Source organism: Maylandia zebra, linkage group LG6 (genome assembly GCF_041146795.1).
Source record: "Maylandia zebra isolate NMK-2024a linkage group LG6, Mzebra_GT3a, whole genome shotgun sequence".
Classification (NCBI taxonomy): domain Eukaryota; kingdom Metazoa; phylum Chordata; class Actinopteri; order Cichliformes; family Cichlidae; genus Maylandia; species Maylandia zebra.
In genome coordinates this window covers 43,710,048-43,735,645 of record NC_135172.1, presented here as the reverse complement: position 1 = coordinate 43,735,645, position 25,598 = coordinate 43,710,048, and the positions used below count along the sequence as shown (strand labels likewise).

Here is a 25,598-nt window from a genome sequence, read left to right as displayed (position 1 = left end):
TCAGCTGATCCAAAATGCTGCAGCAAGAGTCCTGACAGGGACTAGAAAGAGAGAGCAGATTTCTCCTGTTTTGGCTTCCCTTCATTGGCTTCCTGTTAAATCCAGAATTCAAAATCCTGCTCCTCACATACAAGGTCTTAAATAATCAGGCCCCATCTTATCTTAATGACCTTGTAGTACCATATCACCCTATTAGAGCACTTTGCTCTCGCTCTGCAGGCCTACTTGTTGTTCCTAGAGTATTTAAAGTAGAATGGGAGGCAGAGCCTTCAGCCTTTCTCACTCACTAGGTGTTAATAGACCTCTCTGCATTAATCACACTTTTTATTGCTTGCTCATAGAGGGTCATTGATTGTTGGGTTTTTCTCTGTATGTGTTATTGTAGGGTCGACCTTACAATATAAAGCACCTTGAGGCGACTGTTTGTGTGATTTGGCGCTGTGTAAATAAAATTGTGAGATTTCATCAGAGATGTAAAAATTGCAGCTGATGTTACTGTGTCAAAGTTACCGAGGCTGGAACACAGAAACATTAAATAGATTTTTTCCTCACCTAATTTATTTATTTTTTCCAGCATAAAAACCTTTTAAAAATATGCTTTAGTTCAGATTTTAATCCAGAAATTCAGTAATGAACATATAAAGATCACCTGTGCAAAGATTTCTGTTTCTAAAGTGAAAAAGTAAAAAAATTATAGCACTTTTAATAAATGTTTAGGTGTTTCCAGCCCGGCCCAATTTTGGCACACATTGGACACCATATGTAAGTAGTAGGCGAGGGCTGGTTCTTTTAGGTTCAGCTAACAAGATGGTGTATCGGTCAGAATACAGGAAGGAGGACAAGAGGCTGTCACAGTCAGCTAGTTTATTGTCACCTCAATGCTCAGTGTTGCCAGCAGTCTGTAGTAACATATGTTGCCATTAGACTAAATATATGTCACACCAGCAGTGGTTCAACTAATATAAACTCAAACAATATCTAATACGATAAACCTACACATGCATGCATGCATATACATGTCCATGACATAATATATAATAACTCAAATTATGCAAATATTACATAACTTGGTTCAAACACACAGAGAACACCACGTGAAAATGCGCTGCTACAACTCAGTAGAAAGTAATTCAAGCTGCAGCAAATCTCGAGATTGCAAATAAACATATTTAAGGTAAGTTAGTTTTCAAGTTGCTATACATCAATACAACCATTACATCCCAAATTGTAATAATATGTATGCATTAAGTCCGTAGTAACTACATAAATTGGAAAAAAGGTGCAATAAATTAAATAAAAAAAAGAATTGAAATTTGTTTGTGAGTGAAAGAGACAGACATGTACAGACTGAACTGTTCAACAGTCAGTGTTTCTCTAACAGGATGACCCTCTTTACACTCAGCACAGACACACTGAGGCACCACTTTCTAACCAAAACCCAGGATAAAGAGTATCAGTGAATGTGGTGTTGAAGGTGTGGAGGTGGATCAGAGTGTCAGAGACTCTGTAGAAGGACAGAGTGCCAGCAGGACAGTCCACATACACTGCTACTCTGTTAGAGACGGAGGAGGAGGAGGAGATGGATGCTCGATTGTTATTGTGACAGACAGCATCAGGACCATCTTTAATGCAGTTCAGACTCCAGGACTGATCGTTGTATCCAAAAACACAGTTGTACGTCTCTCCTTTCCTTCTGATTCTTCTGTAACTCACTGATATATCAACCAGTCCTCCCCATTCAACCTCCCAGTAACAGCGACCAGTCAGACCATTTGTGCACAGCAGCTGGGGACGAACATCAAATCTGTCTGGATGATCAGGATACGACTGAACCTCCTCCACACGTGTCACCTTCCTGTTGTTGTCGGACAGTTGGAGGTTTGTGTTCACTGTGTTTGTGTCGACTGTGAGTTGACAGGAATCTGATGGAGAGAACAAACACAATCCAGCTGCAGTTATTGATCCATCATCTGTTCATTGATTGAACAGATGATGGATCAGAGATGTGAATGTGTGCTGCTTTGTTTTCATGAATCCCATTAAAAACACACTTACACTTCCTCAGACCTGGTGTCAACCATTGTTCTCCAGCAGGCTCCACCCTGAAAGGAGGAGGGGGGTCAGAGCAGCACAGTCAGCATGCACACATGGACATTACATGGCTCTCATACACAGACTGATAGTGTTAGGATGGAAAATGATTAAATAAAGCTGCTTTTGCTTGATGGTTTATACACATTTCTATTGTGCTCATACAAATGTGGCACTCCATGTAATAAGGGCCAAACGCATTAATTCAGCAATATTCTTAAATTGAATTATTAAGACTGACATGTAGAGCTTGCAAACATGCTTACACATCAATTGTGGAGTTAGAATAGAATAGAATAGAATAGCCTTTATTGTCATTGTACAGAGTACAATGAAATTGGAGTGCCACTCCCTTGGTGCAAGTTTCAATAATAAATATAAATGTAAAATATAAAAAGTACAAAAAAAACAATCGTAAGTACTCAAACAATAGTATGTACAATATATACAGGATAGCAGCATTAATATAATGACAGTATGAATAGCAGCATAATATAATGACAGTGACGGTATGGAATAGGTTCAGTTGTTTTTGTGTTTATTTACTACGGTGATAGCTCTGGGAAAGAAGCTATCCCTGAATCTGTTTGTCCTGGTTTTATGTGACCTGTACCGTCGGCCTGACGGTAATAGTTCAAACAGTTGGTTGCTGGGGTGAGAGTGGTCCTTGATGATATTGCCAGCTCTGCTGAGGTACCGAGAGTTTGCAGTGACCTCCAGGCTGGGCAGAGAGCAGCCAGTGATCTTCTGGGCTGTGTTGATGACCCTCTGCAGTACTTTCCTGTCTGCAGCTGAGCACCCTGCATACCATGATGTTATGCCGTACGTTAGGATGCTCTCTATGGTGGCTCTGTAAAATGTCACCAGCAGCCTCTCCTCCAGGTTGTTCCTCCTGAGCACTCTCAGAAAGTGGAGACGCTGCTGGGCCTTTTTAACCACCGCTGTAGTATTTGCAGTCCAGGAGAGGTCATCAGAGATCTGCACGCCCAGAAACCTCATGGAGTGTACCCTCTCCACACAGCTCCCGTGAATGTAAAGTGGGGCCGGGTCTGCTCTGCCCTTCCTGAAGTCCAAGATAAGTTCTTTAGTTTTCGTGGTGTTCAGTTGGAGGTTGTTAACTGAACACCACTCAGTCAGTCTGTTGACCTCATCTCTGTAGTCCGACTCATCCCCCCTTGAGATGAGTCCAACCACTGTGGTGTCATCCGCGAACTTTATGATGGTGTTTGAGAGATGGGTAGGGGAGCAGTCGGATGTGTAGAGCGTAAACAGGAGGGGACTCAAAACACATCCTTGTGGAGACCCGGTGCTGAGTGTGATGGTGCTGGACCGGTGGGGGCCGAGTCTGACAGACTGTGGTCTATTTGTCAGGAAGTCCTTGATCCAGAGGCAGATGGGGGTGGAAAGTCCCAGGTGAGACAGTTTCTGGACCAGGATCTCCGGGATGATATGATTGAATGCTGAGCTGAAGTCCAGGAAGAGCATTCTCACATAGCTTCCTCGGTGCTCCAGGTGACTCAGCGCAGTGTGGAGTGCTATGGTGATAGCGTCCTCGGTGGAACGATTTGTCCTGTAGGCAAATTGGTGGGGGTCCAGAGTGGGAGGCAGACCGGCCCTGATGTGCTGACAGACCAGTCTCTCAAAGCACTTCATCACTACAGGCGTAAGTGCAACAGGCCTGTAGTCATTTGGGCTGGCCACAGCTGTCTTCTTGGCGATGGGGATGATGGTGGAGGTTTTGAGGCAGGGCGGGACGGTGTTTGATGACAAGGAAAGGTTGAAGATTTTAGTGAAGACTCCGGTCAGTTCGTCAGCACATGCTCTGAGAACCTTTCCATGTATTCCATCAGGACCTGCCGCCTTCCTGGGATTCACTGACCTTAGAACACACCTCACTTGGTGCTCCCTAAGTGTTAGTGTGCCAGTGCTGGGGGCGGGTGGAAGTGGTGTGGCAGCTGAGGGCTTGGTCGTCTCAAAGCGGGCGAAGAAACGGCTTAGATCCTCAGCCAGTGAGGCATCAGTCCTAGATGTTGCCTGGTTATTGCTTCTGTAGTTGGTAATGTGATTGATCCCCTGCCACATTTTTCTGGGGTCGTTGTCAGCAAAGTGATCTTCAATCCTCCTCCTATAGAGTCAGGGGGATATTTTTTCTGGGCTGAGAGAGTCCGAACACAATGTCCCAGATTTAGATAATCAGTAGAAAATAAGAGGCTAAGAATTGCTGGATAATATTAGTGCAACAAGGTTAGGCTACGGAGGTGTTTTTTCTTTTTTCCAGGAAAGAAGCAGATGGTAGGACAAGGTCAGACATGGACGGAGTGGAGAAGACCCGCAGGGGAGACGGTAGGAGCACCACATCGCGGTATAAAACTGTATTGCATGCTTACAGGGCCATCCTATTTGTGAAGCAGACCGCGTGTTCACATTGAGGTCCAGCACGCAATAACTTGTAACTTCAACTGCTGAAGCCAATAAAATCTTTCCAAAGATAGTCGTTCTCCTTCCTTAAGAAAGAAAAATGAACACAACAAAGTGGCGACCCTGATGGAGTTTTTCAACTGGTTTCGGTTCAGCTCACAGAAAGCCTTCAAAATAAAGGTAAGCAGAGCCTGTTGTTTATATCAAAATCTGGATACCAAAGTAGAGGACGTACGCCCTGACGGCACCGTGAATTTTACTTTATGGCCAAATTCTTCCAGATCTTTGATATAAAGGCTGATTTGTTTTGGTATTGCCCAGTGCCTGGTCAGTGTCTTGCTCAATGGTCAGGTTGGGACTGCCAGTAAGAGTTATAAGACAAAAGGTACATCAGTCCAAAAATTGGAATAGACGGTCCATATTAGACAAAATTCTCAGCACATATAAATCAACAGGGATACAGAAAGGAGTTCCAGATGAATAAAAATTCATTCAAAGCCTTCTGTTGATCGCTTTCATTTCTTTTACCTTTTTATTTACCTTTAACCTTTTGTATTGTTTATATTGTCTGTTTTGTTACTTAGTGTTCTTCTTGATGCATTTCTCAATCATCCAGGTAAGTAAATCTCCAAAAGTTGCTTCTGTTCATCTGGACGTAGCGTTTTGTGGGAGAAACGTTTCATCATCATCCAGGTGACGTCTTCAGTCTCAGCTGACTGCAGGTTTCAATCTTATAAACAGTAAATTTGCATAATGACTGAAACCAGCCCACTGAAGGAACAATGGGCTGGGAGGTCAGTATCATAATTATGCAAATTCTCATCCCCATTGATCAACAACCACTGATCAAGGGCCATTGATTAAATGGGCCTTGTCCATGAGTACCATTCACAGAGAGTTTGGATACTTAGCGTTCTGTTTATTTTTACCTTCATGTTCAGCTCTTTGTGACGGCCTGTCTACAAAAAGCGCTTAATAAGTACACGTTACTTACTTATAAATTGGCAAACCCAACAGTTAACGGGTTTGAGTCTATAGTACTTTGCATAACACCCAATAAGGATTTTAGCTGTATTAATTATGTTCATTACAATGTGCAGAAATTGGCTAACCTGACCAGGAATGCAATAGCTGGACTATCAGAAAAGTTGATGTCAACGTCAGTTATGACAGTCCAGATCAGGATAGCTTTAGTTATGCTTTTGGCAAAAAATTGGACACATTGGGTGCGTCCAATGCTTGGGCTGGCTTGTTGTATGTATATTTCAAATTATACAGCTCTGGACGGGTCAGTTACCAGGGCACCGGAAGGATTATGGAAACTGTCACATGAGATGAAAGAATTTTCTGGGATTGATGTTGTCAGATCTCATGTTTGAGGACTCTTATAAACAGATTGATAACAATGGCAGTAAAGGACGAACACGTGCCACCAAACTATCAGATGCCATTGCTGGTTGGGGTCGGGTGAGGAGGACTCAGGACTGAGTTGAGAGATAAGTTGGAGCCCCAGATGTTGAGAAGTAGAAGGGCTAAATATGTATTGCTCATTTGGTGCTTAGGCTTTTATTATCAAAAGAAACACTGAATCCTTTTAGAAGATAAAATGTCTGTTTGTTTGATGCGTCTGTCTGTAAGACCCAGTAACTACGTGAAGAAGGCCGACAGCTGATTTAGCACTGACTCGACCAGAAGACTGCTCTCCAGTTAAGGCTGAAAGGCTGAGTATCACACTGGATGGGAAGCTGTGGGATAGCAGGCTGAACGAAACACATGTTCCTTTGATTCACACGTAGAATATATGTGAAAGGGAGAGAATCAGAGAACTCTATCATTCCCTGAGGAAATTAAAATTCATCCTCCTCTATCAGACATTCTCTCCATACCTGAGAGTGTCCAGTCTCCAGTCTGGATCCTTCAGTCCAGCCAACAGCAGCTTCATTCCCGAGTCTCCTGGATGATTGTAACTCAGGTCCAGCTCTCTCAGATGGGAGGGGTTGGAGCTCAGAGCTGAGGCCAGAGACGTACAGCCTTCCTCTGTGATCAGACAGCCTGACAGACTGCAGACAGAACAACGTGTGAACACTTTTTTGTTGTTGCTGTGTTGTTGTTTTTTTCTTTTTTTTGAGCTTGAATGCCACGCACCCATTCCACGCATTCAGTTAATGTTAGCTTTATTTATAGCAGCAGCAATTGAGAACACATAATGAGATATAATTAGTTGGATTTTTTTGCCCATTGTTAATCAGTGGTGCCAGCTTTGTCTTTCACAGTGATAAGGCCATGAGGGTTCTGCCCAGTATCTTTGCTGTTCCTAGGACTGCACTCTTCTGGACGCAGATCTCAGACGTCATTCCTGGGATCTGCTGGAGCCACTCGCCCAGTTTGGAGGTCACTGCCCTCGCTGCTCCAGTTACCAAGAGAACCACTGTTTCCTTCACCCTCGACATCTTTTTGAGCTCATCTCACAGCCCGTCGTATTTTTCAGGTTTCTCATATTACTATCACTCAGCTACATCTATCACTATGGCTGTCTTCATCTGCTTTTTCTATCGCCTCCTTTAGCCAACTGATGATCTCACCAGTGGGGAAGGGCATAGGTATTGATTGTCCAGATCTTGTTCTTCCCATTCGGCTGACTGCTCAGAACTTGTGGTTGCAGCTTTCCTGGAAGCCACATTTGCCTGTGGGATTCCCAGGTACTTGTAACTATTCTCAATGTCTCAAGGTCTTTTTTGCATTTCCTGCAGTTTTTCCTTAATCTATCATTCATAGCAATGAAAGGGAATTCGTATATCACAAGCACAAAATAGCCCTAAATTCTCTAAATGGACGGTGAATGAATTCACTTTTTAAACATGCAAAAATATGAAATATGAAAAAAGTCTACAGTACCCAGAGTCTAACACTATGCAAAAGGTTAAACAAAAATAATTTGACAATTATATGATGGGTAGCTGTTTAAATATTAATACAATTTAATGTTTTATGGCTGATTCCTGACCTGAGAAATTCCAGTTTACAATGTGGATTTTTCAGTCCTGCAGAGAAAAGCCTCACTCCTGAATCCCACAGGTCATTGTTACTCAGGTCCAGCTCTCGGAGACTAGAGGACTGGAAGTTGAGAGCAGACAGAACTTCACAGCTTCTCCCTGAAAGGTTGCAGCCACTCAATCTGAAAAGCAAGATTTGTGATAAGATTAAATTACTGTAAATGCTGAACCTAGACAGCCCAATTCATGGTTAAGAAAATACTCTAAAATTTGAGTTAAAACAAATCTAATAAAACATTTTAAATTTTCTTTGTGAAAACACAAATCAAGCTCTGTCTAAATATACCTGTTGGCATAAACAGAAGGCACTATTGGTCACTTTCTTGGCCCAAACAAATCTCTTCTAAGGGACACTTAAGTGTTGCACCTCCACCAGATGCTTTTGGTCAGTAAGCTTCTGGTATGATCACACTTGTTGGAAAGTTCATAGCAGAAATGAAAAAGGAGATAACAGACTACACTGAAGGCGAGTTATAAACTGAGCTATGATTAGCTAACTAAAGTATGTGTAATTGATATAAAGAACAAAACTCCTGTCCTTGAAGACAACATTGTGAGTGAAAAACACGAGGCTAGCAAATCTCGGAGATGAGGCTGAAGGATCAGATCTAGAATGCATGCAGAAAGTATTCACAGCAGTTCAGTTTTCTCCAAGTTGTCATGTTAGAGCCTCATTCCAAAATGAATCACACCAATCATGCCTTGCTGGCTTAAAAGACTGTGCTGTTAGTCATTAGATTGTTGTTATTGGTATGTGTTGGGCTGTTAAAGAAAGCAGCATGCTGAAAAGCATGAAACTGTGGTTGGGTCTGCCGTGTGATGTTTACAGTGGCGCCAAAACCCAGGAGGGGGCGTGGCAGACCCAAGACCGGGCCAGCCAGGGAAGGAGCTGGCCCAAAAAGTGGCCGAGCTAGTGGCCATGCAGTGAGAGCAGGCGGCGGTGTCTCGCCACCCGTGGGAAGAACTACAAAACTGATCCGAGTGCCGGATGCAGCGAATCATGAGTCTAGCAGCTCAGATTAGTTCCTGGCCGTCACCCCCGCCACCCCCACCTATGACCCTCAACTGCACAGCGCCTGTTCTGGCCTCCAGGGTGAAACCAGCCAGGATGCAGCCTGTCAGCGCACCCATCACTACTCCTTGGGTGGGAGCGGCTGTTGGCCGGCAGGGGCCTGCACCCGTCATGGCCCCAGAGGAGGGCCGCAGAGCGACTGGTGTGTCTTCACGGACCGGGCAGAGGCACTGCGAGGGGCCTCTCCAGCCAGAGGTGGAGGTCGAGGAGGCGCTGCGAGGGGCATCTAAAGCAGGTGGTGGAGGTCGAAGCGTGCAAGGGTCGTGCTACTCCTGAGGTCACCATGCTGGCCGGTCTAGTGGTGTCCTGAGGTCAGCACGCCAAGTGGTCCTGCATGCCGGCCACCTGCCAAGCCACGTGGGAGCCTCTGCTTACATCTGCAATTGCCACATGGGTGGCCCCCGTCACCAGCGCCACGGATACGTGGGTAGCCACTTGGACTCACACTTCCCTATCGCTGAGCCGCTGTAGGGGAGATGGACCCATCTGTACGGCATATGCAATCCCGGCTCACGCTGCAAGCTGTGGAGCTGCAGCTGACTGTGTGTGTACAGCAACCGGGAAAAAGTGTTAAATACAGCAGGATGCAAACTGTGAAACTGTGGTTGGTTCTGCCGTGTGCTGTTTACAACCCATAGTGACAAAGTAAAAAAAAAAAGTCTGCTTGAAAATTTTTCAGAAACTTATTTAAAATGAAACAACCAAAAAATAAATAAATAAAACGTATAAGCAAGTATAAGCAAGTATTCACAACCATGCCACTCAAAATTAAGCTCAGGTGTATCCCATTTCCACTGATCATTTGTTAGATATTTCTACAAGTTGAATAGAGTCCACCAGTTGACTGGCTGTGATTTTTAAAGGCACAGGCTTGTTTATATACGGTCCCATTTTTGAGAGAGCATTTCAGAGCAAATAGAGAGGTGACCAAAGATCTGATGTGAACTCTTTGGCCAGAATGCCAAATGTCGTGTCTAAAGGAAACCAGCTAAAGGTCATCACCTGGCCAATACCATCTCTACAGGTGAACAAGTGGTGGCATCAGGATGCTGTGGGGAAGGTTTATGGCAGCAGGAACCAGGAGACTAGTCAGGGAAAGATGAATGCAGCAATTTACAGACATGTCTTTGATAATCGAGAGGCTCGAGAGGACCTTTGACAGCTGAATTATTTTGAATATTTCACAAATTCAAAAAGGAATGACCACATATTTACTTACAGAGCTCTGTTGGAGGCTTTGACCACTGGTAGCAGTCTCAGAAGAGCCTCCTCTGAAGCAGAGTATTTATTCAGGTCAAACACATCCAGATCTTCTTCTGATGACAGTAAGATGAAGACCAGAGCTGACCACTGAGCAGGAGACAGTTTATCTGTGGAGAGACTTCCTGAACTCAAGGACTGCTGGATCTCCTCCACTAGAGAACGATCATTTAATTCATTCAGACAGTGGAACAGATTGATGCTTTTCTCTGTAGACAGATTCTCACTGAGTGTCTTCTTGATGTACTGGATCATTTCCTGATTGGTCTGTGAGCTACTTCCTGTCTGTGTCAGCAGGCCTCGTAGGAGGGTCTGGTTGGTCTGCAGTGAAAGACCCAGGAGGAAGCGGAGGAACAAGTCCAGGTGTCCATTTGGAGTCTGTAAGGCCTTGTCCACAGCAGTTTGGTAGAAGTTTTTCTCTGTAGATTCTCTTGTGTCAGAGTTCTTGGAGGTTGTTTGTTGTTCTTCCAGCAGATTGAGTCCAGAGTTGATGAAGGTCAGATGGACATGAAGAGCAGCCAGAAACTCCTGAACACTCAGATGGATGAAGCAGAACACCTTGTCCTGGTACAGTCCTCTCTCCTCTTTAAAGATCTGTGTGAACACTCCTGAGTACACTGAGGCTGCTCTGATATCGATGCCACACTCTGTCAGGTCTGATTCATAGAAGATCAGGTTTCCTTTCTGCAGCTGATCAAAAGCCAGTTTTCCCAGAGACTCCATCATCTTCCTGCTCTCTGGACTCCAGTGTGGATCTGTCTCAGCTCCTCCATCATACTTGACCTTCTTCACTTTGGCCTGAACCACCAGGAAGTGGATGTACATCTCAGTCAGGGTGTTGGGCAGCTGTCCTCCCTGTCTGGTTTCCAGCACATCCTCCAGAACTGTAGCAGTGATCCAGCAGAAGACTGGGATGTGGCACATGATGTGGAGGCTTCGTGATGTCTTGATGTGGGAGATGATCCTGCTGGACTGCTTCTTATCTCCAATTCTCTTCCTGAAGTACTTATTCTTCTGTGGGTCAGTGAACCCTCTGACTTCTGTCACCATGTCAACAAACCCAGGAGGGATCTGATTGGCTGCTGCAGGTCGAGTGGTTATCCAGAGGCGAGCAGAGGGAAGCAGTTTCCCCCTGATGAGGTTTATCAGCAGCACATCCACTGAGGTGGACTCTGTAACATCAGTTAGGATTGTAGTTTTGTGGAAGTCCAGAGGAAGTCGACACTCATCCAGACCATCAAAGATGAACACAACCTGGACGTCTTCAAAGCTGCAGATTCCTGCTTCTTTGGTTTCAGTAAAGAAGTGATGAACAAGTCCCACCAAGCTGAACTTTTCCTCTTTCAGCACATTCAGCTCTCTGAAAGTGAATGGAAACATGAACTGGAAGTCCTGGTTGGCTTTGCCTTCAGCCCAGTCCAGGGTGAACTTCTGTGTTAGGACAGTTTTCCCAATGCCAGCCACTCCCTTTGTCAGCACAGTTCTGATTGGTTCATCTCTTCCAGGTGAGGCTTTAAAGATGTCTTCTTGTCTGATGGTTGTTTCTGGTCTGTCTGGTTTCCTGGATGCTGTTTCCATCTGTCTGACCTCATGTTCATCATTGACCTCTGCAGTCCCTCCCTCTGTGATGTAGAGCTCTGTGTAGATCTGATTCAGAAGGGTTGGGTTTCCTGCTTTAGTGATGCCCTCAAACACACACTGGAACTTCTTCTTCAGTGCAGACTTGAAATGATGTTCATAACCTTCAGTGGGAATTTCTAAAAAACAAATTAATTAAATCTCAGTCAAGAATTTATTAAGTACACATGCATGTTGTCCATCTGCAAGATATTAGTTAATTTAGCATTCATTAACCAGCTCTAATCTTTATCTTTTTCTTACTGCGCAGCAGACGGTCAGCCAGCTCCTCCTCATTCAGTCTCCTCAAGAAGTCCACTGTGATCTTCACAAATGCCTCTCTGCTTCTGCTCTTCTCATCATCCTCCCTCTGACTCTCTAAGCATTCTGGGTAATCTGGACTCAGAAGCTTCTGGATCTTCTTCAGCTCGTTCTTCACAAACGTGATGATGTTGTCCTCCAGCAACTGGAACAGAATACTTTATGAATGAGCCAATCAGACTGAAATCATGGAGCCAAACATCAGATCCATGTTGGACACACTGACACTCCGCTGGTCTACAAAGAGCAGCATGGAGATGACTGTGAACAGAATAGATGTAAAAGTAGTTGTTGTACATGTACAGACCATAAATATGGAGTCCAGCTGTGTTTGATGGGCAGTCTGACCACGTTGAACCTCTGAGCTCTCCTGGTCCACTCTGTGGAGGAATTATCATCAATTCAGCCAGTGATATTTTGACAAAGACATTTATTTAGATGACTGCTCTTAGTCGTATATGGCTATGATTTCAGCTGATCGTACTAAAAATCAACAGCTCAGCTTAGTTTCTTATTACTTTAATTTTCCCAACTAAAAGCCAACATCAGCTGCTAACAAATTCTCTTTGGATGACAGTTGTAAAGAAAACATAATGAAATAGTTAAATAACAATCAATCGTCTAAGATATGATTAATTCCTCTCTCAGCTCAACGACCATCCGGTCGTTAAGTCTGACGTCACTAGCCGTGTCTGGGCCTAAACTCTGCTGCAGGTCCATATATCAAACGATCACTATGGCATTACTGAGAGTTGAAAAACTGTCTAAAGTCTTTCATCTTTAATAAAATGATCAGCGTTCTGCTCTACCAGGTGTAACAATTGAGTTTAACATCCAGGCATCCATGAAAACGGAATTTATGACATTTAATGAAGTTAGAAGTTAGCAGGGAGTTAGCTCGCTAGCTTCTATCTAAATACAATATAGCATGTCCTGACTGAGAGATTTTGGAAACAAATTAAAACGTACAGCTCTGTTATCACTTCCAACATAAATGAAGACAGAAAACTAAACAGCAGTGACGTTTTTAGGGTTACTGAAGTTTGGCTAGCTGGTATGTAATGATGTGCTATGTGACCGCTAGCGACACAGCTATGTTAGCATAATATAAACAAGCTAACCTTTTTTCCACTCGATAAAAGTTAACGTGAGTGTTCTCGGTGGTCAGGAACAAATGTAATCGCATGGCAGGAGGCTGTAAAAGGACCAAACTTCAGCCAGGAGAACAACTGAGATAATCCATCCACAATACGAGGTTAGTCGTTCATATACTGCTGCATGGGCTGGGCTGTAGTTACATCCTAAGGTTTTAAAAACTGAGCTTAAATAAATGATTAGCGGTAATAAAAGCCGAGGGAGGTCAACAGGGATCACTGACTGTTTTAGGAGCTTTTTGAGATTAAATAGAAGAAAATACAAAACATTAAACATGTTAACAACACAAAAGCCATATTAAACACAGACTACTTTAGGCCCGGAAGTAGGATTCATCACATCATCACTTAACGACCGGATACTTGAAGTAGATAATTATGCCTCTCAAACGTCACCATTTTTTGGATCATCGTGTTGGACACGAATACAGAGCTGCTAACTGTCTCTGACTCATCTGTGTCCTGGTAAACAACCACATTCATATCCAAGAGGTTGAAATCTCACAGTTTTGTCATAAACAAACCACAGAGAGGTTCCTGTACTAACGTTAACAATATGGTTTGGATCAGACGATGGGATGAATCGTTCAAACCCTGAGTCAGGATGCTCAGGTGTCATTTGGTAGCAGAACGTTTGTGCTATACAGAACCAGTATGTGCAATGGTTTGGGCCTCCTGCTTTATTTAGTTTTAAAATGGGTCAGTCAGTTACAGTGTGGGAAGGTTTCTTGTAATTAAAACAATAAACTTTGTTTTTAAATGAATGAGATGCTCTATAGTTTTTAGTTTCTCAATGTTTTGTCGATATATCCGTGAGATCTTCAACTAACACCTCCAGCAGACCTTCAAGAGAGGTTCGTTCTGAGTTCCTGAAGACTCTGGACGTTCTAGCGCTGTGTTGGTTGACTCATCTCTACAATGTTGCGTGGTTATCAGGGGCAGTGTCTCTAGATTGACAGACTGTGGTGGTTCCCATCTTTAAGAAGGAGGACCAGTAAGTTGCACTCTTTCCCAGTGGGTGATGGACTCTGTCAGGGCTGCCCTTTGTCACCGGTTCTGTTCAGAATTGCCACGAGGCTTTCACTTGGGTGGTCTCAGAATATCCTCTCTGGTTTTCACAGATGATGTGGTTCTGTTGGCTTCATCGAGTGATGGCCTTCAGCCCACACTGGAATGATTTGCAGCTGAATGTCAGACCTACTAACCCTAACCTGGCAGAGCTCTACTCTTAAAAACGAAACAAAAACACAGAAAAATCTTAATATTCATAAGATGAAAAACACTGCATAGGTGGCACCAACCTGCTTACTTAGTGTTTTTAACAGAAAACAAATGGAAATGTACAGAGTGCACCAGATCTACCCAGTCCTCTTACTCCCACCACAAACCTTACACAAACAGATAAACGAGGAGGTATAACAACATTCAACAACACCAAGCAGTTAAATCAGCTCTCAAAGAGTTGATGTTACTAGCTGCTCACCTCTCTGCAGCAGACACCTGCTGGACTTTAAAATCAATGGGCTGACGTCTAGACCACTCACTCTTGAAGGACACACAGCTGGGTCCAGCTTCAAGTCCAGCTGGACTCCCATGGGTCCTGTTAGGGAGGAAACATTTTTTTTAATTTGCAGCTACAGAAGCTGATGAAGATTAGGATACCTTCATCGTCCTAAAGACAAACTGGATTGCAGGCTGAGCATGAGCAGAAGGAAACTCCAAACTAGTGTTGGCAGTGGGCATGCTGGTTTTGGTCAGTTTAGCCACGAGGCTAAAGTCAAACTACCCACTGCTAGCATTTGTTTCTATAACAGTTCAGGATCCAGATGTCTGATGTCTAAATTTCCACAACTTCTTAAAATAAATAGTTAAAAACAGCCAATTCTGTCAAAATGTGGCTTCAAACCAGATAAAAATGACAGTTACAGCTGAGCCTGTGTGTCCTTTGAGACATTTTAGATCATTTTAAAAACCACGAAGCAAAAAGATCATCATCACTTACAGCAGACAACAAACTGACAGCACAGAGTTCATGTTACTAACAGCTCACCTCTCTGCAGCAGACACAGGCAGGTCTTCTATGGGAGGGCTTTTAGACTTGTCACGCTCTCTGGGTGGAGGTCCAGGTGGGTTCCTGTGAATAATGATGGAGCAGAGATGTGAGTGCTGAGCTGTGACATGGAGTCATGGACAGTTAGAGATGGTCATCTCACCTCTGAGCTTTGGTCTGGCTCTCAATGGCTCTTTTAGAGGGAGGGGCTCCCTCCTCTCTGTCCTCACACTGATCCATGCTGCTCAATCCAAATCAGCTCACACACACTTTCTACCTTCACCTGCAGAGGAAACACAATCATTCATGTGCACATCAGCTGAGAGCTGCAGAGGTCGTGTCTGATGTGTTGATCTGCTCCATCTGAGTGCAGATAATACGAGGTATCTGCTGTAGTTGTAGGACTGACCATCACATATCAATAAGGGATCAATAATAACAGCAACAAGCAGCGTTATTCTTAGAGACTGTACAGACTTCTACAACCACAGTTTATCAACATTATGTTATTAATTAATGTACTTATGACAGTATCATGTTAATGAGAGGAAAAATAACGTTCACATTACAGAAATAAACTGAATGTTGTTCTTGTGCAGAGCGTTCACTGCACTGTGTTTCCTGTTTCCTTTCATTTGATAAAAACTGTAAATGTTCAGAGACAGACGATCAAACTGAGTCGGAGTTGCACTGGCACGTATGGAAAGAATAAAGTACACAATCGTTTACAGCAGCACGATTCGGTCTCTCAATCACACCACCACACAGTACTGACCCACACATACAGTTCTTACACACACACTGGACATTCTGGACATTGTTTTCACTTCATCACTTAAATCACTTTAAGCATATTTGCACTGCAGAAGACATAATGTGGATTGCACAACACTGGACATTATATTCTTCATTTCCAGTTAATATTTGTACAGCTGCTGTTATTGTGTATATATTTATTTATATTTCTTCATACATTCTTATATAGTTCTATATTGTGTATTTTGTTGTACAGTTATTTTATTTTCAACTTTAATTTATATATTTTATCTTATTCTTTCCCAGTTAAATTTACCCTTCATTCTAATTTGTGTTGTACAGTTATTTCCTTTTTAACCTTAATTTATATTTTATTCCTTCCTAGTAAAATTTACCCTTTTTAATTTTTCATATTTATTTCCCTTTTTAATTTTTCATATTTATTTCCCATCTTATTCATAGCCTTTTCCTTTTTTGTTTTCTTTAGGTCACGAGCAGTTGTCCAAGCATTTCACTGCATATCGTACTGTGTATGACTGTGTACGTGACAAATAAAATTTGAATTTGAATTTTGAATTTTTGTTTGCAGCTGCACATCTATCACATCAAGAAAGTTCTGACAGCAAAAACTGACCAAAGGCTGAAAACACTGTGATCTGTGAGGAGCAACAACCTTTAGACAACAGGAACCCATCAGCAACTCAGAAGCACGTACAAAACACAACAGCAGTGCTCCAGGATGCTAGGGGGCAGTGTTGAGCTTTTGTTACCTCGTGGCTACACAAGCCAGCAAGTACCAACAACCAGATTTGGTGTGTGGTAGTAACAGGTAAATTAACTTTTTTTTTTAAACTTATTTGAATATATATGGGTGCTTGTGTATAAATACACAAACAATACACATGTGCTTTCATGCTTTCAATTGTGTAATTTAAGTGATCTAGTAGCTCTGCTTTGGAAGTTCAGTTCATGCTAGAAATGTGTTTTGCAGTTTGAACGTGTTTTGTCTCTAGGGACCACCGCATATATTTATATATAAACATATATAAATACAACAGACTTCTTTTTTTTTTTTACATTATAATTCCTTTTGTGCATAATTTTATATTATTGTTAATAATAAATTAATTAAAGCAACAAAACAACCTGAAGAGCCGGTTCTCTAAAAAGAGTCGGAAATCCCATCATCTGCAACTGAAAATAATTGTGGATGATTACTATACCTTTCTAATGTGACGTTGTTGTCCCTGGCTCTCTCTCTCTCTCCCTCCCGCTCTGTTCCTGTGGTACTGACTGTAACTACCGCCCCTCCCCCCTCTGCCCAGCGCAAAGCACAACACCGGCTCCCGTCGTTCACGTCAAAGATCCGGCTCTGACACATTTCGTTCGCAACCGACACATCACTACTGCGTACAGTGGGGCAAAAAAGTATTTAGTCAGCCACCGATTGTGCAAGTTCCCCCACCTAAAATGATGACAGAGGTCAGTAATTTGCACCAGAGGTACACTTCAACTGTGAGAGACAGAATGTGAAAAAACAATCCATGAATCCACATGGTAGGATTTGTAAAGAATTTATTCGTAAATCAGGGTGGAAAATAAGTATTTGGTCACCTCAAACAAGGAAAATCTCTGGCTCTCACAGACCTGTAACGTCTCTGTAAGAAGCTTTTCTGTCCCCCACTCGTTACCTGTATGAATGGCACCTGTTTGAACTCATCATCTGTATAAAAGACACCTGTCCACAGCCTCAAACAGTCAGACTCCAAACTCCGCCATGGCCAAGACCAAAGAGCTTTCGAAGGACACCAGGAAAAGTATTGTAGACCTGCACCAGACTGGGAAGAGTGAATCTACAATAGGCAAGCAGCTTGGTGTGAAAAAAATCAACTGTGGGAGCAATCATCAGAAAATGGAAGACATACAAGACCACTGATAATCTCCCTCGATCTGGGGCTCCACACAAGATCTCATCCCGTGGGGTCAAAATGATCATGAGAACGGTGAGCAAAGATCCCAGAACCACACGGGGGGACCTGGTGAATGACCTGCAGAGAGCTGGGACCAAAGTAACAAAGGTCACCATCAGTAACACACTACAACGGCAGGGAGTCAAATCCTGCAGTGCCAGACGTGTTCCGCTGCTGAAGCCAGTGCATGTCCAGGCCCGTCTGAAGTTTGCCAGAGAGCACATGGATGATACAGCAGAGGATTGGGAGAATGTCATGTGGTCAGATGAAACCAAAGTAGAACTTTTTGGTATAAACTCAACTCGTCGTGTTTGGAGGAAGAAGAATACTGAGTTGCATCCCAAGAACACCATACCTACTGTGAAGCATGGGGGTGGAAACATCATGCTATGGGGCTGTTTTTCTGCCAAGGGGACAGGACGACTGATCCGTGTTAAGGACAGAATGAATGGGGCCATGTATCGAGAGATTTTGAGCCAAAACCTCCTTCCATCAGTGAGAACTTTGAAGATGAAACGAGGCTGGGTCTTCCAACATGACAATGATCCAAAACACACCGCCCGGGCAACAAAGGAGTGGCTCCGTAAGAAGCATTTGAAAGTCCTGGAGTGGCCTAGCCAGTCTCCAGACCTCAACCCCATAGAAAATCTGTGGCGGGAGTTGAAAGCCCGTGTTGCTCGGCGACAGCCCCAAAACATCACTGCTCTCGAGAAGATCTGCATGGAGGAATGGGCCAAAATACCAGCTACTGTGTGTGCAAACCTGGTAAAGACCTATAGTAAACGTTTGACCTCTGTTATTGCCAACAAAGGTTGTGTTACAAAGTATTGAGTTGTATTTTTGTTATTGACCAAATACTTATTTTCCACCCTGATTTACCAATAAATTCTTTACAAATCCTACCATGTGGATTCATGGATTTTTTTTCACATTCTGTCTCTCACAGTTGAAGTGTACCTCTGGTGCAAATTACTGACCTCTGTCATCATTTTAAGTGGGGGAACTTGCACAATCGGTGGCTGACTTATTCTTATTCATAGCCTTTTCCTTTTTTGTTTTCTTTAGGTCACGAGCAGTTGTCCAAGCATTTCACTACATATCGTACTGTGTATGACTGTGTACGTGACAAATAAAATTTGAATTTGATTTGAATTTGACTAAATACTTTTTTGCCCCACTGTATATATGAATGTGAATCGCATCATTGGCTGGACTACGGGATAAGGTGGCATCGTTCTAATCCCATACAGGAGCAGTCAGTCACTGACTAACACTGCAAAACATGATTGTTAAAGTATTCATTTTAATTTCAATTCAGGTTAGATTTTTTCTTTTTTGTGCGCAACGCAGATTTTCTGTGCGCAACGCAGAGACCGTGCCAGCAGTGCGCAATTCCGCACGCGCGCAGCTTAGAGGGAACAATGCCCATCGGCAAGAAATTTACATCAGTCCTTAAAACAGGATTCAAACCTTCCACTTGCAGAGCTGCTAAAACCTGAACCACAAACTTCACCCTGTACTGAAAAAGTCTTCACTGTCACGGCTGCCGAAGCGAGCCGTGTGGAGTTGGAAGAAGGACCCAAGATGCAGGCAGTGGATGAGATACCGGTGGTTTTATTTACAGAGGTGTAGTGGCAAACAAACAGTGGGGCATAACAAATAACTAAAGACACCTAAACTGGGAGAACTAAAAATAACAGACCTGGGAGCATATGACAACGGGATGAGAAGCAGAGAGACGCAGACGAGGAACAGGACACTGTGGAACACAGGGTAACGCAGACTGACACGAAGTAACACAGACGAAGCGGCAACAGGCAGGAGAACACACAGGGCTTAAATACACACACCAGTAATCAGGGGATGAGAGACAGGAGGGCAACACAGCTGGGAGAAATCAGAGCTGACGGGACAGGGGAAATGTAAACTGAACACACTCACATCAGACATGAACCTTCAGAATAAAACAGGAAACTAACAGACACAGAGAACCAGACAGGACACTGAACTTGACAGGCAGACTCATGAGCAGACACAATAACACCATGGACAGACAGAGGGAACACAGAGAAGTGGGAGCAGGCAGGCAAAGAACAGAAACCTAACAAATGGCAAAATCACAACAGAATACACACTCGGAATGAACAAAAGCATAAAGAAACACAAAACACTGAGTCCTCAGACTCAGGACCATGACAGTACCCCCCCCCCCCCCTCAAGGGCTGGCTCCAGACAGCCCAGCAGAAACACAAAAACAGACAAAAACCAAAACAGAAAACGACCCGACCAGGGCGGGCGGAGGGGGCCCAGGACGGAGGGACAGAGTCCAAAAAGGCCCAGATGGCCAAGTTCAGGGGGCCGACAGCGCAGGAGGCCAAAACAGTACAGTTCCGGGGGCCGACCGTGCGGACGGCAACGGCGGCGCGGGGGCAGTTCCGGGGGCCGACCGTGCGGACGGCAACGGCGGCGCGGGGGCAGGTCCGGGGGCCGACCGTGAGGACGGCAACGGCGGCGCGGGGGCAGGTCCGGGGGCCGACCGTGCGGACGGCAACGGCGGCGCGGAAGCAGGTCCAAGGGCCGACCGTGCGGACGGCAACGGCGGCGCGACTGCAGGTCTGGGGGCCGGCCACGCGGAGGGCAGTGGCGGCATGTAGGAGGTCGTCCACTCAGAAGGCGGGGGTGGCAACAGAAGTCCGGAGGGCGGCCACGGTGGTGATGATGCCCAACAAGCGGCCTGGCAGATGACCGACGATGTGGAGGTGGTAGTAGGGGACCCGAAGGCTGCGTGGCCCCTGCAGCACCAGGCGAAGCGGAGGTTGGACCAGACGAGGCAGAGGCTGAAGCCGAAGCTGGGCCAGGCGACGCTGAAGCGAATGCGGAGGCTGAACCAGGCGAAGCTGATGCAGAGGCTGGGCCAAACGAAGGTGGGGAAGCTGAAGAGGAGGCCACTGCAGACGAGAATGAAGACGCGGAGGCTGGACCAGGCGAGGCTGATGAGGATGAAGACGCGGAGGCTGGACCAGGCGAGGCTGATGAGGATGAAGACGCGGAGGCTGGACCAGGCGAGGCTGGACCGGGCGAAGCAGCTGTTGAGGATGCTGAAGCTGGGCCGGGCGAGGATGATGCTGAAGCTGGGCCAGGCGAAGCAGCTGATGAGGATGCTGAAGCTGGGCCGGGCGAGGATGATGCTGAAGCTGGGCCAGGCGAAGCAGCTGGGGAGGATGATGCTGAAGCTGGGCCAGGCGAAGCAGCTGGCGAGGATGATGCTGAAGCTGGGCCAGGCGAAGCAGCTGGCGAGGATGATGCTGAAGCTGGGCCAGGCGAAGCAGCTGGCGAGGATGATGCTGAAGCTGGGCCAGGCGAAGCAGCTGGCGAGGATGATGCTGAAGCTGGGCCAGGCGAAGCAGCTGGCGAGGATGCTGAAGCTGGACCAGGCGAGGATGATGCTGAAGCTGGACCAGGCGAGGATGCAGCAGACGAAGGCGCTGCAGCAGGCGGCAGCATGGATGAAACTGCTGCTGCAAGCGTGGATGAGGCTGCTGGTGGAGCAGCTGGTGGCTGGACGGGCTCCTCGGGCCCTCCAGCTGACGAGGCAGGAAGCTGGGCGGGCTCCTCGGACCCTCCAGCTGACGAGGCAGGAAGCTGGGCGGGCTCCTCGGACCCTCCAGCGAGAACAGTCTCAGGAACAGTGGGCACAGGGGCCCCTGGAACGCACAGGACAAAACCAGCAGGCGCGGGGACCTCTGGCAGGAACAGATCAGGACCAGCAGGCACACGGGCCTCTGGCAGGCACAGGACAGGACCAGCAGGCACACGGGCTTCTGGCAGGCACAGGACAGGACCAGCAGGCACACGGGCCTCTGGCAAACACATAGCGGCCTGCAGCTGCGCAGAGCATTGACCCTGCTCAGGCAGCGACAGCCGGGTGCAGTCCTCAGCTGGCTTCTTAAACTCCAGGGGTCCAGAGTCTGATGGGGGCTGAAACCCAGCCTCTGGGGAGGCCCTGGAGTGCATCTCAGTCTCAGAACCGGCCAGCCTTTGAGGACTGTTGACATTATTATTAGATTTGTCTCTCTGCTTGGAATGGATGGGCGAGGAACAGTGTCTTTCGGGTAGAATTGACTTGTATTGTTTTACAGGTGGAGCAACTGACACAGGATGCAGGGCTGGTGGCTGCCGAACAGGAGGCTGAACTGAAGGTGACGGACATAATGGTTGTGATGACAACGGTGGTGAAGTTGGAGACTGAGCTTCAGGCCGGGCGGCTAACTGAGCTTCAGGCCGGGCGGCTAACTGAGCTTCAGGCCGGGCGGCTAACTGAGCTTCAGGCCGGGCGGCTAACTGAGCTTCAGGTTGCAGTTCAAATGAATAAACAGTCCTGGTATTATCAGAGCTGGTGTTAATTGTCTCTGGGATATATGCCACAGTTTTAGCAGACCCTGGGTTAGCTGACACGGGTTTAACAGGTTCAGAAGAAACAGAAGAACAGCCCTTTGCTTTCACTGAAGTCTTAAAAATGCCAACCTGGGAGAGATCGGTTACCACGAAGGTAGGTAGGCTTAGCGAATTAGCTCCCACTGACACACCCCGAACAACCCCAGAAGAAAAACTCTCAAAGTTCAAATTGGAGCTGTTATCCTTTTTACTCACCACAGTCGGCCGCTCTGATATCCTGGGGTCCGACTGTGGCGAGGGGCGTCGACGGCGCGAGTGCTGTTTCCCATTTGAAGGCTGGACCGACGGGCCGGGCAGGACGCTCTCCGTCGGGTCAGGGAGTGAAGCATGAGTTGCAGGGTGGGTGGTAGCAAGGGGGAGAAGATGAAGCTCGTTCAGAACAAAATTCTGTGTGAGCGGGTGAAGTGAGCTGAGCAACCAGGGGAGACCAGAAAGTAAGCGCTGTAGCCGAACAGCTATGCCTTGTCGGAATTCTCTCCCCTCATGCTCCAGCCATAAGTTAATTAATTTGTCTACTGAGTAAATAATGTCCTCCCGGAGCTCCTCGGGCGGGTTGACTGCTGCTGGGTCCATAGTGGACGGTTCGTACTGTCACGGCTGCCGAAGCGAGCCGTGTGGAGTTGGAAGAAGGACCCAAGATGCAGGCAGTGGATGAGATACCGGTGGTTTTATTTACAGAGGTGTAGTGGCAAACAAACAGTGGGGCATAACAAATAACTAAAGACACCTAAACTGGGAGAACTAAAAATAACAGACCTGGGAGCATATGACAACGGGATGAGAAGCAGAGAGACGCAGACGAGGAACAGGACACTGTGGAACACAGGGTAACGCAGACTGACACGAAGTAACACAGACGAAGCGGCAACAGGCAGGAGAACACACAGGGCTTAAATACACACACCAGTAATCAGGGGATGAGAGACAGGAGGGCAACACAGCTGGGAGAAATCAGAGCTGACGGGACAGGGGAAATGTAAACTGAACACACTCACATCAGACATGAACCTTCAGAATAAAACAGGAAACTAACAGACACAGAGAACCAGACAGGACACTGAACTTGACAGGCAGACTCATGAGCAGACACAATAACACCATGGACAGACAGAGGGAACACAGAGAAGTGGGAGCAGGCAGGCAAAGAACAGAAACCTAACAAATGGCAAAATCACAACAGAATACACACTCGGAATGAACAAAAGCATAAAGAAACACAAAACACTGAGTCCTCAGACTCAGGACCATGACATTCACTGCAGATCATCACTGAAAACATTCAAACTGACTCATCATGGAGTCGTTTTTCCTTCGAACTACAAACAGGACATTAAATGTGTGTTTTAAGACAAAGTCACGCCCACACTGAAAGAAGGATGTGTGTTTAGCACACGTCCTTAACCAACAGCCTGTTGGTCCAGCTGTGAGTCCGTTACCGTGAACTATGGAGCGGCAGATGTGTGCTGGAACTAAGCTGCACACAGCTGATGTTAGCCAGGAAACATTAAAGACTGCTAAGGTTACCTTCACACGGAGCTTCACACGGAGACGATCAGTCAGCAGAAACGGGTAGTTCAGGAAAGAGAAAGTAAAGTTTGAGCAGGAAGGAAACACCTACAGGGTTGTGTAATGTTACCGTTAGAAACTGTCAGTGCTGCATTCAGGTGCACGTGGGAAACTCCCAAATCTCTGGCAGGTTGTCCAAAGGTGATTTATGTCTCCTGGTTTTCTGGAGGTCAAAACACAAACTGCATGATGTCACTGTGACCACCACAGTGACAGGAAGTGTTTTTATCACAGAAACACTGAAATGATGCTAACGGGTGTCGTTAGGCTCACTGACAGCAGTGCTGATGTGTTCATGTCAAACACTGGCTCAGGTCAGACTCCTTCATCCTTCTCCAGCGTGAAGCCGCCCTCAGACACACAGGAGCTCTGACCTTTGACCTCCTGCTACCTTTTTATAAAAAAATTTTTGTATATTTGAAGCTTCTGATGTGCACGAACATCAGTCCAGCTCCTTTAACTTTGAAGCATCATGTTGAGTTATTAAAAGCTCTTTGAATTCTGCTTTTATATTTTATGAGCTCCCTGCTCTGTTTGAGCCTCCAGCTAAAATAAAACATCTGAGCTGAGATTAATGTGACGAACACACATTTATGATAACAGTCCCTGTACACTGACACATCAGTGATGTTTGTTTCTGGGTTTGAGGTCAAAGGTCAGCGTCATACCTGCATCATGTTATTGTGTTGAACGTGTCACTGCAGAGGTGTCAGTGTGTGTGGAGTTCGTCTTTGCTCCCTGATGTAGGAACGCCTTCGACTTGTTTGAACTGTTTAATCTGAGTTTGTTACTTTTCAGCTGCAGTAACATGTTGATGCTGTGCATCAGCTCAGCTCCACAAATGACCTTTAGACTGAGGTCACTTCCTGTCACTGTCCTGACAGAGTCTTCAAAGGCTGATGACATCACAGCGACGAAGGCCGCCCTGATCCGTCTCTCCAGCAGACAAACATGATGTGTTTTGGGTTTCAGTCACTAAGTGCCACAGTTTCATCATCGCTTTTTAAAGAGGGAACTTCATCTGACACATTTTCACAGCTTTGAAGTGGAAATGACGCTTTGAAGGAAACACAGAATGGATTTGCCTCCACAAAAGAAACAGCGGCAGACTGAGGATCTTGTTAGAGGAAGAAGATTGGTGAAAAAAGGAGATCTGATGTTAGAAATGAAAGCAAAAGCAGGAGGTGTGTGGACTGTGTGTGTGTTACTGAAATGTTTGAAGTCTGTTTATAAATCCAGTCATGTTTAGTTCAATATATCGATGTGCTGATCTTTACCATGTTGTTCTGTAGTTATCATGACAAATTAGAACAATGGACCAATTAGCCTGTGACAAAGGTGTTGCTGAGCGAAGACGTTCGCATCAACGAGTGCAAACTTGTTCTTGGTAAACAGAATAATCTCAACGAGTCAGGGTTGCACATCTAACATCAATGCTTAAACTTAAAGCTACAGTTGAGATGATAAACAGAGATGTTAACATTACTTACATTGTTATAACAGAAGATTTGCATAACATGGATTTATGAGTTCCAGCTGCAGAAAACCGACTGAACCTGCAAATAACAGCAGCGTGCACGAGCACTTCCTCCTGAGTGTTTGTATGTGAGCAGCGCCCAACAGAAACTGACGCTTTGTGACTGAGCTTCAGGTTTTATTGTTTACTCAACAAGAATTTATGTGTTTTTCTGTTTAATCAATAATCTATAAAAGCTTAAAGGTAGAAAGAAGGGAAACTTACGGTGCCTTCAAAATCTGCAGAGGAAGAATTGTCTCCACGCTCGTGTTGTGTGGCTTCAAATGCTCTCTGGCTGT

The 25,598-nt window shown here is 45.4% G+C and overlaps 1 protein-coding gene across 3 annotated transcripts; it reads right to left on the bottom strand.

The window, feature by feature from the left end:
* Window positions 1–854: 854 nt before the first annotated feature.
* On the bottom strand, window positions 855–25,598 carry LOC106675914 (NLR family CARD domain-containing protein 3). 3 transcript variants are annotated; one of them, XM_024802850.2, is made up of 11 exons: window positions 25,525–25,598; window positions 15,200–15,319; window positions 15,037–15,120; window positions 14,470–14,586; window positions 12,140–12,212; window positions 11,776–11,977; window positions 9,854–11,651; window positions 7,514–7,684; window positions 6,396–6,569; window positions 2,056–2,102; window positions 855–1,922 (listed from the first exon to the last, which is right to left on the bottom strand). In XM_024802850.2, the coding sequence occupies exons 2-11, from the start codon at window positions 15,274–15,276 to the stop codon at window positions 1,399–1,401; spliced, it is 3,267 nt and encodes a 1,088-aa protein (XP_024658618.2). In that variant the 5' UTR covers window positions 15,277–15,319; window positions 25,525–25,598; the 3' UTR covers window positions 855–1,398. The 3 variants fall into 3 exon arrangements, with proteins under 3 accessions (XP_024658618.2, XP_076741532.1, XP_076741533.1); XM_076885417.1 differs by lacking the exon at window positions 25,525–25,598 and adding an exon at window positions 23,742–23,797; XM_076885418.1 differs by lacking the exon at window positions 6,396–6,569.